This window comes from Lithobates pipiens, unplaced genomic scaffold (genome assembly GCF_037356315.1).
Source record: "Lithobates pipiens isolate NorthernLeopardFrog02 unplaced genomic scaffold, aLitPip1_a1.2 Scaffold_18, whole genome shotgun sequence".
Classification (NCBI taxonomy): Eukaryota; Metazoa; Chordata; class Amphibia; order Anura; family Ranidae; genus Lithobates; species Lithobates pipiens.
Genome location: NW_027507758.1, coordinates 591,638,532 through 591,656,309, shown reverse-complemented (window position 1 = coordinate 591,656,309; position 17,778 = coordinate 591,638,532). Strand labels below are relative to the sequence as shown.

The 17,778-nt window shown below is 42.8% G+C and overlaps 1 protein-coding gene across 2 annotated transcripts in view; it reads left to right on the top strand.

The window, feature by feature from the left end:
• The first annotated feature begins 5,013 nt into the window (after window positions 1-5,013).
• The window catches only part of LOC143989147 (fucolectin-4-like), a 378,380-nt gene continuing 365,615 nt past the window's right edge, over window positions 5,014-17,778 (top strand). The window contains exons 1-2 of one of the 2 annotated variants that reach the window (XM_077489176.1): window positions 5,014-5,169; window positions 11,658-11,738. In XM_077489176.1, the coding sequence (XP_077345302.1) occupies window positions 11,675-11,738 (64 nt within the window). In that variant the 5' untranslated portion in view covers window positions 5,014-5,169; window positions 11,658-11,674. The remainder of the gene's footprint in view (window positions 5,170-11,657; window positions 11,739-17,778) is intronic. The other variant, XM_077489174.1, reaches the window with a different exon arrangement.

Sequence of the window (17,778 nt, the reverse complement as noted above, 5' to 3'; positions counted from 1 at the left end):
ATGATGGATGTACTTATTTTTTTATCTAATAAAATACTTTTTGAGTTTGTTCTGTTTATTTATTTATTTATTTATTTTTACATTGGCCTTTTCTTGGTGAATCCGTAGTGGTACTGTCAGGAAAGGTTCCCTCCGCTGGTAATATCGATCATTTTAGCGTGCGGTACTGAGATCCACCAGCAGGTGTTTCCTGGCAGTTTGGAGCTGTCAGAAGAGTTTTTCCCTGCTGCAATTGTCATCTCTGGTCCGCAGTACTGGCGTCCACCAGCGGAGGGATCCTGGCAGTGTGGAGCAGGTATTACCTTCTACAGTTAGGCGTCACATGACTGATAGCAGCCATTGTATAAATACCCGGCAAGTGCACACACCTGGCCCTGGTATTGTCCTTGTGCCCTGACCTGCAGCCTGTATACCTAATACCGTTCCTTGTTTCCTGCACCCTGCCTCCTGATCCCTTTCTCTTTGCCCCCGCATCTGCTGACCTCCTATTTATGATGACCCTGGCCTGGCTTAACTATGATTCTGGTACTCCCTTTTGCTACATATGCTGGTTTGTTGGTTTATCTTCACTGTTTGGTTGGTGGTTTGTTCACTCAGTTTGTATTGGTGGTGTGTTCACATTTCTATGCATTTACTCTAATAAACTTACTTTCACCTATTTACGTCTGGTTCACTCTTTCGCAGTCACATAGTTCTGGTCACTTCTAGTTCATGACAGGTACTACACAGGGGTGGGGGGTGGATGCGGAACAATTATAACCCTACGTAGGTACCATACCAGAAGGATACAAAAATCTATAACAGATGTAGGGAGAAGTGGGACTTTGTATGTACCCCTGTATGGATTACATGAAGGTATATACCACAGAGTAAAAAGTAGTTAAACTTTATTTTACATATATCAATCGTAACATTTTCTTATTTGACAATTATAACAGATTAAAATCACAGTGACTGTTATTTGGTCCAGGGTGTGCTGATTCTGACAGAGTCAAAACAGTCTACGCGTTTTGTGGGGAACCTCGCTTCGCCAGGGCCTTAAAGTATCACAAATTTGGTACAAATGTTATAATAACTTATGAATGAGATGTTGACAAGGTTATAGGTAAATATTTATAAATGCTTGAATCATTATAAGAGCATAGAATTTTTAGAAAATGTATAAGGCATTTACAATTGCCTGAATAACATTACAGTGTAATATAACGTCAAAGTTGCATTCTATTTATTTGATGTCCAACAATGTGTCAAGAAAGCAATAAAGAAGCAAAGGAACAAATGGATCAATTAAAGCCTATGTCTCAAAGTTATATGAATAAATTGTTCTTTCACCTGTATATTGTCGATAGTACAGTCAGTCCAATGGGGGAAGGAGCCTGGTGAGCCCACGGGGATGACCTCTGCGTCCTCACCGAGAAAGCAGAGCAGACTTCTATATAATGGTGATCATAAAGCTGATGTTTGTAATAATAGTGTGGCACCCACAAAGAAAAAGAAAAGGGAAAAGAAGAGAAGAAAAGTAAAATAAAAAGAAAATTGTATGTATAGCTGAGATGGTAAGAGAGAAGGGAATTTGTAAGTATTAAAGAGTCTTACCTTGCACTAACAAGGAAACCAATGTATAGTTTGAGGTGTACAAAAAAGTGTGTGTGTATAGAGATATATCTCTATCTCTAATATAATATTTTTTTATTATTATACTCTTGGTTGAAGATGGATTGAGTGGCTAGGAATGTGAGCCAAACCGCCCTTTGGTTTCAATCCCAATCCCCAGAAATGATGTTATGAGGGAGAGCCACAAGAGGACCTAGTAAGAAGGGGCTGGGGGGTGTCCATTAAGCCCAAAAAATAATAAACAAATGATAACCTTGTAAGGTTTGTCCCAGCAAGAAGATTTCTCACCTGGTTCCTTGTATATGTGTGTCTCCTTCCAATGTTTCCACGAGTAATTGGACCGCTGAATGGAGACCTGCATGAACTGTAGTGTGTTGTATGTATATATACATATAAACATATATATATATATATATATATATATATATATATATATATATATAATTATATGAGGGAGTCTACTATGATTGCCAGGGGAGGAGGAAGGATGGATTCCTGAGGCTGCCCATGTCGCCGGATCACAGTAGCAGTACTCATTTACATAGGAGGGGGTTGGAATATGGGGGACCCTTTATTTTTAAAGGGGGCTTCCAGATTCAAATAATACCCTCATAACCACAGGGCCAGGGCTGTGGGGAAGAGGCCCTTAGGTGCTATGCCAGGGGGTACTCCCCATGTTGAGAGAATGAGGAGTGCTATGTTTCAGGAAGGGGGTTGCTGCAGGCTTATCCCCCCCCCTTTCCTGGCCTACCAGGATGGATGCTTGGATAAGGGCCTGGTATGGAATTTGGAAAGGAGCCCAAGCTATCTTTGAAAATGTTTTGGCATACGGCCCCTCTTAAAACTGGGCATGGATTTTTTTTATTTTATTTTTTTGGGGGGGGGGGATCCCCACTAGGCTGCAACTAACTATTATTTTCATAATCGATTAGTTGGCCGATTATTGTTTCGATTAATCGGTTAATAACCTTAAAAAAAAAAAAAAAAAAGAGCGAGTCAAATTGACGTTCATTTTCAACCACAGTGACGGGAACATTTGGAAATAGAAAACTTCTTAGTCAAAGGAATTTTCAGACAATGTATGTGGTTTTCGTTCAGAAATTAGATTCATTTTAAAAACAGAATGTTAAAAACAAGTGAAAATTTCTAAAATAATTCTTTCATTCAGTGAATGTACAAAGATTTTTCATCTGAAAATCGATCGGTGTGGTCAGCATAAGGCTCGGTACACACCTATGCAGTTTGCTTTTGATCTGTTTCTGCAGTGCTTTTTGCTGTGCGTTTTGATTTTTGCGCACGTGATTTTACTGCAATTTGCATTTTTTTTTTTTTTTTTTTTTTTTGGGGGCAGATTAAAAAACACAAATTGCTACAGAATGCATTACATGCTTTTCTGCAGCTTCTCCATTGAAGTATATTGAACCAATAAAGCACCATTTTGCATTAAAAGTCCCCGACCCTTTCAGATGTGAACGTGTCCCATAGGAAACCATGGAAATGAACTGTAGTGCATTTCTGCAAAAAGTACCAATAAACACATAGATGTGAACCAGGTCTAAGACTAAGTTTAGTAACATAATGGGGTTAAAAAAACTAAAATGAGCCCTTTATAGTACAAAAAAAAGCAGATAATCACTACTATAAGGGGTTCATTATTTTACTGTAGAACAGTGAGAGTAATATTTACAGTAGCGATTATTTGCTCTTTTTGTACTATAAAGGGCTAATTTTTTTTTTTTTAACCCCCATTATGTTACTGGCCGATTAACCGATTATGAAAATAGTAATCAATTAATTTCATAATCGATTAGTTGTCGATTAATCGATTAGTTGTTTCAGCCCTAATCCTCACACTTTTTTTTTTTTTAGCGGAGTCTCTCTTAAAATCTATACCCGACCCGAAGGGTCTGGCATGGATTGGAGGGGACCCCATGCTGTTTTTTATGGGGGACAGCTCATTAGTTTCAGATGGGGTTTATGGCTGACAGCAGAGAGGAGTCATTGGTTGTTATACCAGCAGATACCAGCTTCTTCAAGGAGAGGTACAGCTAAAGCTTGTTTGGTTGTACTTCTCATGGGGATCACAGGAGGGCAGTTCATTCTGCACTCCTGTGACTCATTTTCAGCAAATAGCAGGCTAAATCCCGCTGTCGGCTGATCTCGCAGAGCCGGTGTAGGCTCTGGAAAGATCGTTACCATATGGGCAGGATTTGCCCACATGCCTTAAATGGTACCCGTCTCAGCTTCTCAGCCAGTCACTGAGAACCTGAGTCGGTCGCTCCTGCCCCTCCACAACTCAACGCTCCAGTGAGCATGGAGGATGGGAAGAGCAGAGAGGTGGTGACTGACAGTCACCAGCTCTCTGCTCAGGCAGCTGGGAGCCTTAGAGCCGCTGGTGGACAGAGACAGCATAGAACCGATCCTGCAACCACCTAAGTAAGTATGATTCTTAAAAAAGAAACCATTCCCACTCGCAGAGATGAGTTAAAACGCAGTAGTATCAGAAAATGGATAAAAAATGCAACCACTGCATAATTGTACTGAAAATTTGGTCAAATCATAACCTCACTAGTGTAAAACTAGCCTAGAGATTATTTTATGAAAATGGATAACGGGGTTATTAATTAGTGCATATGTACGGATGATTTTTCTAAATAAGGATATCGTTTAGTGTAACTTTGGGCCTGACATTTCAAACTATATAGCTATTTTTTGTTTTTGGAACACTGTTGGAGCTTTAAAGGAGAACACTTGAGAAGATAGACACCACACATTTTCTTTGGAATATCAGCTTTATTTGACCATTACTCATGTTGGATAATATAATCTGGTGAGAGTCTAAAATGACTGCAAGGGTAAACAGAAGCTTGCTCTGTTATAGAATATAGAAGTGTTGGTTCTATTTGTATGTTATTTGCCCGGGGGCATATTTCTCCAGCAGCAGAGGAACTTTCTTTTAATTCAGTTGACTTTTTAGACATCTGCTCACCGAGGACTAACTATAATTGACTTTTGGCCAATACTCTAATTTATGCATGCCTACTTTGTATCCTGTATCATTTTGCCACTGATCATTAATATCCTGGTCTATAAACTATGCTGCTTTCTTTTGAAAAGTAACACACCTCATTTTTATTGATATTTATTTGAAAATTATTATCTCATCTATAAATCTATTTCTTGAGAAAATTCACACACCTAGTTTTGATAGAAATTTGTTGTAAAGAAGATATTACCTCTTTTACTACTATTTGCATTTGAGGAGAACATACAAACACAAAATGTAATAAATATTTTTGCTCAAGTACCATGACAAATATAAGTTATTATTACACATCCAGTAAAGTTATTGATTTGAGTTATTAATTTATATGAACTGTTCTGTAAAAACAGGAAGTACCTTCACCATCCATCTGCTCTTGAAAATAAACATCAGAAATTCATATAAATAACAGATAACTCCAGGCAACATTCAGCCAGAAGGAAAAGGGGAATCTCCAGGATTCAGAAGACCAACATATGGTAGCATTGTGCAACTGTTCAGTTACTCTTCAGGTATGTGGATTTATTATTGAAGGCATAGATTAGTGATGGTTTACTATTTTTGGTGGCTGTATCGAGTGTAGTTTCTACAACTTTCTGTAAAAGAGTACATGTATTTAGACATTAAGGTTAGGTACTGAACCTAAATTAGGCGGGGGAGGGGGTTTGAAGGAGGGTTTGGTGAAATATTATGCCCCCAAAGCTGCTGTTTAGATTGGGCCTGCACTCTTCTTAGACACCCCACTAACTTGACTCAATCCCCTTGGCACAGCTGTGGTGCAATTTAATACAGTACAATATAAAACAATGCAAAGTACCTGTATTGTACCCTCAGGATCCACTGGCTTCACCTGGTGGGAAGAAATCGTACGCCACACAACTGGATACTTAACCAGAAATATATTTACTGCAAAATATTTACACATGTGATTACAGGAATTGTGCTGTCATCCCAATGTAGGACGACAGCACAATATAACACAATACAAAATGTGTGTGTGTGTGTGTGTGTGTATATATAATATAATATATATATATATAGTGTGTGTGTGTGTGTATAACCTGGGAGCTCCCCTGCTTTAAATGCTATACGTGAGGCCTCACTTAAAGTACTTTTATCTGGGGTCTTCTTTTCTTCGCTAGCTAAAGTCACTCCTTTTTGTATTTGTAATCCAAAGTGTATGAAGGATTAAGCTGAAATGCTCCTGGTGTAACTCCAGTAACTTATGTACAAACGCTTGAGGTGCCAAGGCACATAGGCCCCAAGCCTGCTTGTGTCGGTTGCTCTGCTGTGCCTCTATGGAACTACAGGTTCCAGTGATACCTGTATGTGAGTCTAACTGCGTGCAAAAGTTAACAAATGATGGGCCGCAACCTGCTCACCAACTGGATCAGAGTTACGCGTGATCACTTCGGCCGGTAACTGTAGCTTGCCTTTCAGTCAGCTGGGCCAGACACTCTGTATTGCTCCGCTGAATCACTCCGGTTCTCCGAATTTTTTTTTTTTTTCCCCGCTGAGTGTCTTTGGACCTTCTCAACCCGGCTACCGTCTTTCAGGTCACCTCGCAAAACAAACAGGCTGGCGCTCTGCGATGGCTTTTGGCCACTGTCTCTGAGAAACCTCTCCACAGATCCGAACAGGCAGGCAGCATGGTCCCAAGAGACCTAAAATGGTCCTTTTATCCCCTAGCCAGCATGCACTGCATAAGAGTGTACATGGGTAGGTCATACGGACTCCCGGGTAACAAGGTCAACCTTCAGAATTCAAACAGTCACTTCCTGTACAAGTCTTTAGGTTGTTCTGAGGTAATAAACAGGTGCGTTACCCATATTTGGTCTCTAGAGGGCTCTGGTACGAAACCACAGTAATGTCCATAAACCTTACATTAAAGCATACCTAACCACATCAATAGGCAAGGATGTCAGGGCCAAAACACATATATTATTTTCATACTCCATTCCATCTTGTTGCATATTTGTTGTTGGTAATTATTGCTAAAAATCTGAATTAAAGAACATGTAAACCATAACTGCAACTTGCTAAATTACTGTATCATAAACAATTAAAATAATACTAAATATCCTTATTAGCCAAAACAGTCCATACACATTCACTACCTATTGGCCCTGCAATAAATTTTTCAGGAAATCATTTCTTATTGGATTTTTCTGCCTCCTTGTAACATCTTTTGTGAGCTCCTAAACCTCTCCTTTCCCTCCCTAACTTTCCTTTGTGTGTAACAAGCAGTGCACATTGGTGGCGGTCATGTGTACTGCTAAAAAGCCAATAGTCCATAGTCCATCTTGGAAGCAAGCAAGAGAGGGTGGCTTTATTATTACATACTGTGAATGAACGTAGTCACCAGCTAACACAGTGGTTCTCGACACCTGTCCTCGGGATCCAATGACAAACCAGATTTTAAAGCGGAGGTCCACCCTAAAATGGACCTTCCGCTCATCGGAATCCTCCCCCCCTCCGGCGCCACAATTGGCATCTTTCAGGGGGGAGGGGGGTGCAGTTACCTGGATAATCCAGGTAAATGCACCCACTTCCGGGATAGCTCTCTGCGGAAAGGGGCGTAGATTACGCCCCTTTCCGCAAGTGCCCGCCCCTTTCCGCAAGTGCCCCGCTGCCTGCTGGGAAAACACACAGATCCCAGAGGCAGCGGGGACCGTTCTTATTGCGCAGCGCGGCTCGCGCATGCGCAGTAGGGAACCGGGAAATGAAGCCGAAAGGCTCCATTTCTTGATTCCCATACCCAAGATGGCGGCGGCAGCACCCGAGAAACGATCTACAGATCGGCTTCGGGTGCCGACATCGCGGGCGCGCTGGACAGGTAAGTGTCACTATTTTAAAAGTCAGCAGCTGCAGTATTTGTAGCTGCTGGCTTTTAAAAAAAAAAAAAAAAAAACGCGGAGTCCCGGCGGACTCCCGCTTTAAGTATCATCTTGGGGTAGACATGTGCATTTTGTTTCGTTCCGAATTCGAAGCAATTTTCATTATTAGGACATTCAGCTGCATCCGAATTACATTCCATAACATTACATAAATTTGAAAACTGTTAGAATATTATTCCAAATTCATAATTCGGCACTTATAGGTGTTATAATATATTTATGGCAAGCTTGCAAAACATATTTGGTTTTATCATTAATCATAATAAATGGTATGTGTGAATGACCTTGATCAAGTGTTCAGTGAAACATATCCTCATCGAAAGCTGATTTAGTAATACGTTTCTGAATGTAACCAATTTGAGCATGACATATATGGTATCTTGGTACAGAATGTCATGAGAAGACAAAATAGACATGTGTCTACGTAGCTAAAGCAATGATACATTGTGGATTATATCTTGTTAAAATAAGTTTAGAGTAGTCTCAGTCATGTTAATACATATTAGTATATAGTTACTTAATGTAAAGTTGTTAACATGTGTTCATATTATGTAAATGTATGGTTATGACATTATATGAACAGCACATTATGTCACGTATAGAGTGTTACATGTGAGCTTGTCAATCAAGCTCCATATGACTCTCTGAGTATCTACTTATGGATCGCACATTGCGGAAGTTAGCAGACATGAATGTGTGCCATACAAGGTTCTAAATTTGTGAGGTTAAGCCGAGATGTTTCGAGATTGAAGGAGGGCACTCATTGAAGGACACTCACACGGGCACTCACACTCAGACACACACACACCCTGACATATTCATACAGAGACTGATGAATTGGGACAGCTGAATTCTGCCAGAAGTCTAAGAACGTCATTTCCTGCTTCTTCTTGGAGGACACACACGAGGTCAATATGGACAGAAGGCAGCACCATTGAAACAAAACATGTTTCCATAAGCTTATTACAGCTTATTAATTATTCTATTTTCATATATTTTACCTACACTGAACTGAACTATTATACTTTTTACATTGTATTTATGATGCCAACTGTGTGACAAATAAACGCACACTTTCTTTCAAGTCATTTTGACTATCAAGGCTATTGATTCGGAAACGCCTCTGAGATACAGAATATTAGACAATAATAATATTCTTCAAAAACAATTCTAGTTTCTCTTTTTCTTTCTCTCTCTTTCTCTCTCTTTCTCTCTCTCTCTCTCTCTCTCTTTCTCTCTTTCTCTTTCTTTCTCTTTCTCTCTCTCTTTCTCTCTTTCTCTCTTTCTCTCTTTCTCTTTCTTTCTCTCTTTCTCTTTCTCTTTCTTTCTCTTTCTCTCTCTCTCTTTCTCTCTTTCTCTTTCTCTTTCTCTTTTCTTCCAATCACTGAGTCCAAGCCTTATCCTTCAAGGGGAAACCCGAACCCCAAGTTGTGTATTGTCCACTTGCCACATGACCAGCCATGAGTTGTGGCTTGTCCAAGTGACCCCGAAATATGGGCAATATGCCAAGTACTTTTCTGCAGCAGAGAATGACATTTTGCGACCCGAATTTGGGGCCACGTATCTCTGGGCCACTTATAGCTAGAGACCCCAAATTTGGTATGCAAACACAGTAGAACTAGCACTACAACATCTCCAAATTTGGGGTTTCTAGCACCAAGTGACCTGAGATATGTGGCCCCAAATCGGGTCGCAAAATAGTTTTGAATGCGGTTAAAATAGTCTTAAATCATGTTGAAATAGTTTCGAATCATGTTGAAATAATTTCGAATTCGGTAGAAAACTAAACGAAATCCGAAAACTAATTTAAGGAATTTAACGAAAATAACTAAATGAAATTAACTGATTACAACGAAACTAAACTGTTTTTTCCTTTTGCACATGTCTATCTTGGCAATCCTGGCCTGTTAGTGAGTCCTGAGGACAAAAGTTGAGAACCACTGGTTTTTGGAGATTTACAGGAGGCCCAGAGAAAAAAAAAGGGACACCGGACACATGGATTCCAATGGGGTGTTTTTTTTTGTTTTTTTTTAAGCAGAGGCTCTAATAGGTTTCAAAAAAAATGGTGGGCTCGGGGCACAGAAGCACTATACCCTGAGCCCACCCAGTTGTGTGACAATAGCAAATTAATATTTGCTATTGTCACACTGATTTTCCTCCCTGCCAATCAGAAAGCAGGTCTTGAGACCCATTTACTGATTAGCCAAAAGGAGAAGTGATCCTATTGGCCTAGGAGGAGGGAGGAGACGAACGGCCGCCATGAGGAGACACAGGAGATGTGCTGCCCATCACTCAGAGTGAAGCGCTGCCCATGCCTTAGATGGGGTAAGTGCAACCAGGGGGTTTTGCAATTGAACCGATCGACACATAGAGGTGGCTGTTGGTGCATTGCTTGCCGTCCCCTCCACCAATAAAAAAAAAAAAAAACACCAGGCACCACTGGTTCCATCTCAGTGTTTCCAGCAGCCATACTGACAATGTGTTTAACTGTGATAGGGAAAGAACTGGAATTGCTGCTAATAAAGTGCAGAGCGAGAAATTGGTATAAGGGCCCTTTCACATGGGCTGTCCAATCAGGTCCGCCTGTCAGTTTTTCAGTTGACATCCACTGCTATCCAATCCGATCCTACCTGCAACAACCAGATGGATGGAGGTCCTATTTTCCATCCGTGTGGCGGATGGGATCAGATGAAAACGGACAGGCGTCTAACTTTTTACATTTCCCATCACTTTTTGTCTCAATGACAATTAAGGATGAGCAAAGGTGCAGCTGAACCGTTGGCCACTGGCCCAATTGCTGTGCCTGGGGAATTTCCCACCCAGCAGCCACACATAGCAATGAGATGAGGATGCTGGTAATGCCAGCTCACTCATTCAAATTCTAGAAAGGGACAGGGATGAGGCCATACAAGTTGGCCAAATATGGCTGGGTGGCCATATTAGGTGAAGGATGTAAATTTTTTTACTTGCACCTGTGGAAAGGGAAATTTCCTGAATGCAGCTGATAGTTTCAATGGCTTGCTATCTTCTGACAACTTCCAGAGTTCAAGCCCAGAGAGTTTGAGAGTTCAAGCCAAACTGGGTTTTATCTTTGCTCTTCCTTAAAGCGGTAGTAAACCCGCACATTTTTTTTTTTTTTTAAACCTGCAAAGCAAAAGGCATAATGAGCTAGTATGCACCGCATACTAGCTCATTATGAAATACTTACCTTAGAACGAGGCCCCGACATCTGGCCCGATCCACGCTGAGGGAGCCGACATGCTCCCTCGGCGTTTCTTCCGGGTATCGCGGCTCCGGCGCTGTGAGTGGCCGGAGCCGCGATATCGTCACTCCCGCGCATGCGCGCGGGAGATTTCAGTCCGGCCGCTCGGCTGCTGCCGGATTTTGACGGCGAGAAACCCCTTGTGCGCATGCGCCGCTGCAGTCAGCGGCGCATACCGAGGGGAATATCTCCTAAACCGTACAGGTTTAGGAGATATTTTTTTTACCTACAGGTAAGCCTTATTATAGGCTTTCCTGTAGGTAAAAGTTAAAAATGTGGGTATACAACCACTTTAAATTGGTTGTAAAGCCTCAAGATGCTTAAGGTGAAATCCCTTCTGTGCTGCAGCTTTCTCGAAAAAAAAAAACAAAGGTTTACAACCCATTTAATTATCACTGAGACAAAAGGCGATGGGGAAAATGTTAAATTTTTCAACAGAAAATATTTGAGGTTAAATTTTGCAAAGGGGACACTTATTCTGGTGATGACTATATAAAAGGGAAATTCCCCTCACTTTATTCTTACTTCTTGTGGGACCAGGAGTAAATTGACACGTGTTTTAATGCTTCCTTGCTCTATTGAAAACTAAAAAAAAACTATTTTTTGTTTTACATACACTATAATGGCCAAATAAAGGTTATTCTTTCAAAAATCAAAGATCCAGTCTATCTCAATTATACCTACTGTATGCTTTATATTGATTGAGTTTTAATGATTAGGTCTACATAAACCTGAGATTTCTAAAATCAAACAGCAAATACAGTCAACATCAATTTTATGCAACACCTAACATTTTATTGTGGCAAGATAACTTTTTTGTTTTCTATACATTTTCCTTTAGGTTCTTTAATCTGAATCATGAGAATGATGTTTCTACACACCGCCTTCTTCTTGTGGATCCTCTGTGGGGTTTCTGCTCAGTGTAAGAACTCTTGTTCCTGACTGTTTAGAACTTTATATGCTTTATATTAGACTGACATTAAAATTGTAATTATAATTATCCTGTATAAATGAATATAATGTATTTTGGAGGTGTTAAGGGGGTGAAATCTACAAGATTTGGACATTGATTGGATTTGGGGCTTAAAAAACAGCTCAGAGTCCAGGATTACACCTAACACCCTGGCATAAGTGGGGGGGACTGATGGTTGTATTATTAATGATATTTCAGTTAGTAATGCGAGAGGAGACTGATGGAGTGAGGTGAGGAGTAGAGAGATAGATTTGGGTGTCATCAGCATTGAGATGATACTGAAAGCCATTGGGGTTTATCAAGTGACCAAGGGACACGGTGTAGATGGAGGGGAGGAGGGGTCCGAGAACAGAACATTGAGGGACTTCTAAAGAAAGAGGAAGTGGAGAGGAGATAGAGTTATACATAACACTGAAGGAGCACTGTGATAGGTAGGGGGAGAACCAGGAGAGATCAGTGTCTTGAAGGCAAAGAGTGGAGTTTTTTGAGGAGGAGGGGGTTGTCAACAGTATCAAAGGCTGCAGGGAGCTCTAGTACTATGAGTATGGAGTAGTGGCTATTGGTTTTAGCAGCTAGTAAATAATTACTGAGTCTATGTAGGTCAGTTCCAGTGGAGTGTAGTAAGTAAAAGCCAGACTGTAAGGGGTCAAGAAGGTTGTCAGTGAGGTAGGAGCTCGGACAGTTGTAGATCAATCTCTCTAAAAGTTTAGAGGTAAATGGGAGCAAGGAGATGGGTCTGAAGTTGTTCAAGCTGGTGGGGTCCAGTGAGGGCTTTTTAAGTATGGCAGTGATCATTGCAGTTTCAGAGGGTAGGGGAAGGTGCCAGCAGAGAGGGAGAGATTGAAGACGTGAGCGAGGGGGCATAGGATAGAAGAAGAGTGACCGTAGTAGTGAGGAAACAGTGAATCAAATGTCACAAATTTTAATCACGTTAGATACAGTACATAGCTACTCGGTGAGTACAGATTTTTTAAAACCTTCAAATATACTTTTCAGACTCCATGGCAGCACTGGGTTCCTCAGTTCAAACCACAACTAGGACACTTCTATCTACACTGCAACTGCAATATGTCATATTAGGCACTCATGAGGAAGAGGCTTTCCAGTATAAAGAGTCACCTATTTGATTGATATGGCCTTTATGAGAATAGCCAGATGCATGGCGTTGTCATTGAAAGATTCTATGTCCTTCAGGGGTATACTCAAGCATGGTGATTGAGTAGTGGTAACTTTGTGTTGATCTAGACCTTAGAAGGTACAGTATCTCACAAAAGTGAGCACCCTCATATTTTTGTATATATTTTATTATATCTTTTCATGTGACAACACTGAAGAAATTAGACTTTGCTACAATTTAAGTAGTAAATGTACAGCTTGTATAACAGTGTAAATTTGTTGTCCCCTGAACATAACTTAAAACACAGCCATTTAATGTCTAAACCGCTGGAAAAAAGTGATTACACCCTTAAGTGAAAATGTTCGAATTGGGCCCAATTAGCCATTTTTCCTCCCCGATGTTATGTGACTCATTAGTGTTGTAAAGTCTCAGGTGTGAATGAGGAGCAGGTGTGTTAAATTTGGTGTTATCGCTCTCACTCTCTCATACTGGTCACTGCAAGTTCAACATAACACTTCATGGCAAAGAACTCTCTGAGGATCTGAAAAAAAATTATTTTTGTTCTACATAAAGAGGACCCAGGCTATAAGAAGAATGCCAAGACCCTGAAACTGAGCTGCAGAACAGTGGCCAAGACCATACAGCAGTTTAACAGGAAAGGCTGCACTCAGAACAGGCCTTGCCATGGTCGACCAAAGTTGAGTGCACATGCTCAGTGTCATAGCCAGAGGTTGTCTTTGGGAAATAGATGTATCAGTACTGCCGGCATTGCTGCATAGGTTGAAGGGGTGTTGGGGTGGGGGGGGAGGGTGGGTTCAGCCTGTCAGTACTCAGACCATATGCCGCACACTGCATCAAATTGATCTGCATTGCTGATGTCCCAGAAGGAAGTCTCTTCTAAAGATGATGTGCATGAAAACCTGCAAACTGTTTGTTGAAGACAAGAAGACTAAGGACATGGATTACTGGAACCATGTCCTGTGGTCTGATGAGACCATAATAAACGTATTTGGTTCAGATGGTGTCAAGCATGTGTGGTGGCGGGGGCTTGGCGACAGGGCAGTATTCCAACATAACGACCCCAAACACACCTCCAAAATGACCACTGCCTTGCTAAAGAAACTGAGGGTAAAGGTGATGGAGTGGCCAGGCATGTCTCCAAACCTAAACCCTACTGAGCATCTGTGGGTCATCCTCAAACAGGAGGTGGAGAAGCACAAAGTCTCTAATATCCACCAACTCCGTGATGTCGTCATGGATGAGTGCAAGAGGACTCCGGTAGCAACCTGTGAACTCCATGGCCAAGAGGGTTAAGGCAATTCTGGAAAATAATCGTGGCCACACATAATATTGACACTTTTGGCCCAATTTGGACATTTTCACTCAGGGGTGTGCTCACTTTTGTTGCCAGCGGTTTACACATTAATGGCTGTGTCTTGAGCTATTTTAAGGGAACAGTAAATTTATACTGTTATACAAGCTGTACACTCACTACTTTACATTGTAGCAAAGTGTCATTTCTTCAGTGTTGTCACCTGAAAAGATATAATAAAATATTTACAAAAATTTGAGGGTTGTTGTGCTTTTTTAAAGGACCATTTCCCGCACAGTAGTTTAGGAATTTTTAACGTGGATATTTTTAAGATGCAAAATCAATCTAAATGACAGTCTATATATGTGAAACTTATTCACGGAGACAAGTGATCATACAAAATAGTTACATTTATTGGTTGACAAAAAATAAATATTTACATGAAATTAAAATATCAATTGCGTCACATGAATACCTTGACAATTAATGGAAACACCAACAAAATGGGAGTGTAGTACTTTGGACTAGTGATGGACGAACTTCCGACGGGACGTTTCGCGAACGCGGACCGATAGTTTGCGAATCGGAACGTTCGCGGCGGGCCCCATTGACTTCAATGGGAGGCGAACTTCGCAAACCTACAGGTCAAATTTGCAGCCACAAAATAATTAATAGCTGTGCAAACATAGTCCCACCACATGGCCAATGACATAACACATGTATGAGGTGAATCTGGGATCGACAACTACAAGCATTCTCTTTTTTATATGGGAAATTGTTGTGACAATTCAGGACTGTGGAGCGCATGAAGGCAATGGAGGAGAGGGAAGGTCAGGGACCAGGGTAGGCAAAGAAGAGCGTGCAGGAAATGATCACCAGCAGCGTGACATACAGCAATGACACCAGCACCATGATAGAGAGCACTGACATCAGCAGCGTGACATACAGCAATGACACCTGCACCGTGATAGAGTGATCTGACAACAGCACCGTGATAGAGAGCACTGACATCAGCAGCGTGACATACAGCAATGACACCTGCACCGTGATAGAGTGATCTGACAACAGCACCGTGATAGTGCTTTATGTCATGCTGCTGATGTCAGTGCTCTCTATCACGGTGCTGCTGTCAGTGCTGTATATCACGGTGCTGGTGTTAGTGCTTTATGTCACGCTGCTGATGTCAGTGCTCTCTAACACCAGCACTGTGATATACAGCACTGACAGCAGCACCGTGATAGAGAGCACTGACATCAGCAGCGTGGCATACAGCAATGACACCTGCACCGTGATAGAGAGCACTGACAACAGCACCGTGATAGGGAGCACTGACATCAGCAGCGTGATATACAGCAATGACAGCAGAACCGTGATATACAGCACTGACAGCAGCACCGTGATAGAGAGTACTGACATCAGCACCGTGATATACAGCACTGACACCTGCACCGTAAGCAGCCCCAGGAGGAAGTCAGCATAGCACAGGGATGGTGGGAGTCCCTCATAATGAGCATAGCACAGGGATGGTGGGAGTCCCTCATAATGAGCATAGCACAGGGATGGTGGGAGCCCCTCATAATAAGCAGCCCCAGGAGAAAGTCAGCACAGCACAGGGATGGTGGGAGCCCCTCATAATGAGCATAGCACAGGGATGGTGGGAGCACCTAAAAATATGCACAGCAGAGGTACAGCCCCAGGAGGAAGTCAGCACAGCACAGGGATGGTGGGAGCCCCTCATAATATGCACAGCAGAGGTACAGCCCCAGGAGGAAGTCAGCACAGCACAGGGATGGTGGGAGCCCCTCATAATAAGCAGCCCCAGTAGAAATATGACACCGCTCAACCACTTCAAAGAGGGTACAGGCATATAGTACGGTGTGCTTTTTTTGGACAAGGAAGTGAGCCAAATGAAGAAAGAAGTTCTTTGTGCTCGTTTAAAAATATTGTTTATAGACATATACATGGTCTACTGGTCACATGTGTTGAATTCCTCCGAGATCCATGCCTCATTCATTTTTAGAAATGTGAGGTATTTAACACTGTCGCGAGCTAGGCGAGTACGCTTATCGGTCACGATCCCCCCTGCTGCGCTGAACGTCCTTTCGGACAGGACACTGGATGAGGGGCAAGCCAACAGTTTGATTGCAAATTGGGCAAGCTCTGGCCAGAGGTCAAGCCTGCCCACCCAGTAGTCCAGGGGTTCATCACTCCTCAGAGCGTCCACATCGGCCGTTAACCCGATGTAGTCGGACACCTGACGGTCTAGGCGTTCCCTGATGCTGGATCCGGATGACACCCGTCGATGGGTCGGCTGAAAGAATGACCTCATATCCGAAGTCACCAACACATCTTCAAACCGGCCTCTTCTTGCAGGCGCTGTTGGATTGGTACCCGCAACTCCTTCTCTGGGAGTGGGAATTGCTCCTCTGCCAGCGCACGCAAAGGCAGAATGCAGCATTTCTCGAAGCAAGGGCTGGAAGTGCTGCATTCTGCCAGCCCTCTGTGACGGCGGTAACATTTCCGCCATTTTGTGTTTGTACCGGGGGTCTAAGTACGTTGCCACCCAGTACTGGTCCTAGACCCTTATGCTTTTTATACGGGGGTCCCTATTAAAACACTGGAGCATGAAGGCCCCCATTTACACTAAAGTGGAAGCAGTGTGGGGGCCTGGCTCCTGCTCATCATCCAGGATAATGTCGTCCTCTTCATTCTCCTCTCCCCATCCACGCACAACAGGGATCCCAGAAAGGTTTAAAGCATGCTCTTCTTGCTCATCCTCATCCGCCCCGGCACCATCCTCCTCTGACTCCTCTTCAGACTCCTCTTGTTGACTTGTCTCAGATAGAGTAGCCCCCCCTGGGAATTCATCCAGCATTGCGACTTCCTCATCTTCCCGCTCCTACTCCTCCACAGCTTGATCAATGACACGCCGCAATGCACGCTCCATAAAGAAGGCATAAGGTACCATGTCACTGATGGCGCCATGGCTGCGACTGACCAGTTTGGTGATCTCCTCAAATGGCCGCAGAAGTCTGCTTGCGTCGCGCATGAGCAGCCACTGGCGCGGTGAAAAAACCCCCAGCTCCCCAGAACCTGTTCTGCCGCAGAGTTCATACAGGTAGACGTTAACTGCACGTTTCTGCTGGAGCAGCCTATCAAGCATATAGAAGGTTGAGTTCCATCACGTCGGGCAATCGCAAATAAGACGTCTGACCGGCAGATTGTGTCGCCGCTGAATGTCAGCAAGGCGAGCCATGGCCGTGTAAGATCTTCTGAAATGGGCCGAGATTTTCCTTGCCTGCCACAAGATGTCCTGGACCCCAGGGTATTTGACAAGGAATTGCTGCACGACCAAGTTTGACGTGTGCCATGCATGGCACGTGCGCAGCACGGCATGGCAACGTCTCACCTGGCATGTCGAATAGGTTCTGGGGAGCTTGGGCGGCGCAGCGGAAGAGACGCTAGCAGCGGAAAAGGAGGAGTCAGCTGAGGAGGAGAGGGAGGAGGATGGAGTAGGAGGAGGAGGAGAAGAAGAGTCAGGCCTGCATGCAATCCGTGGC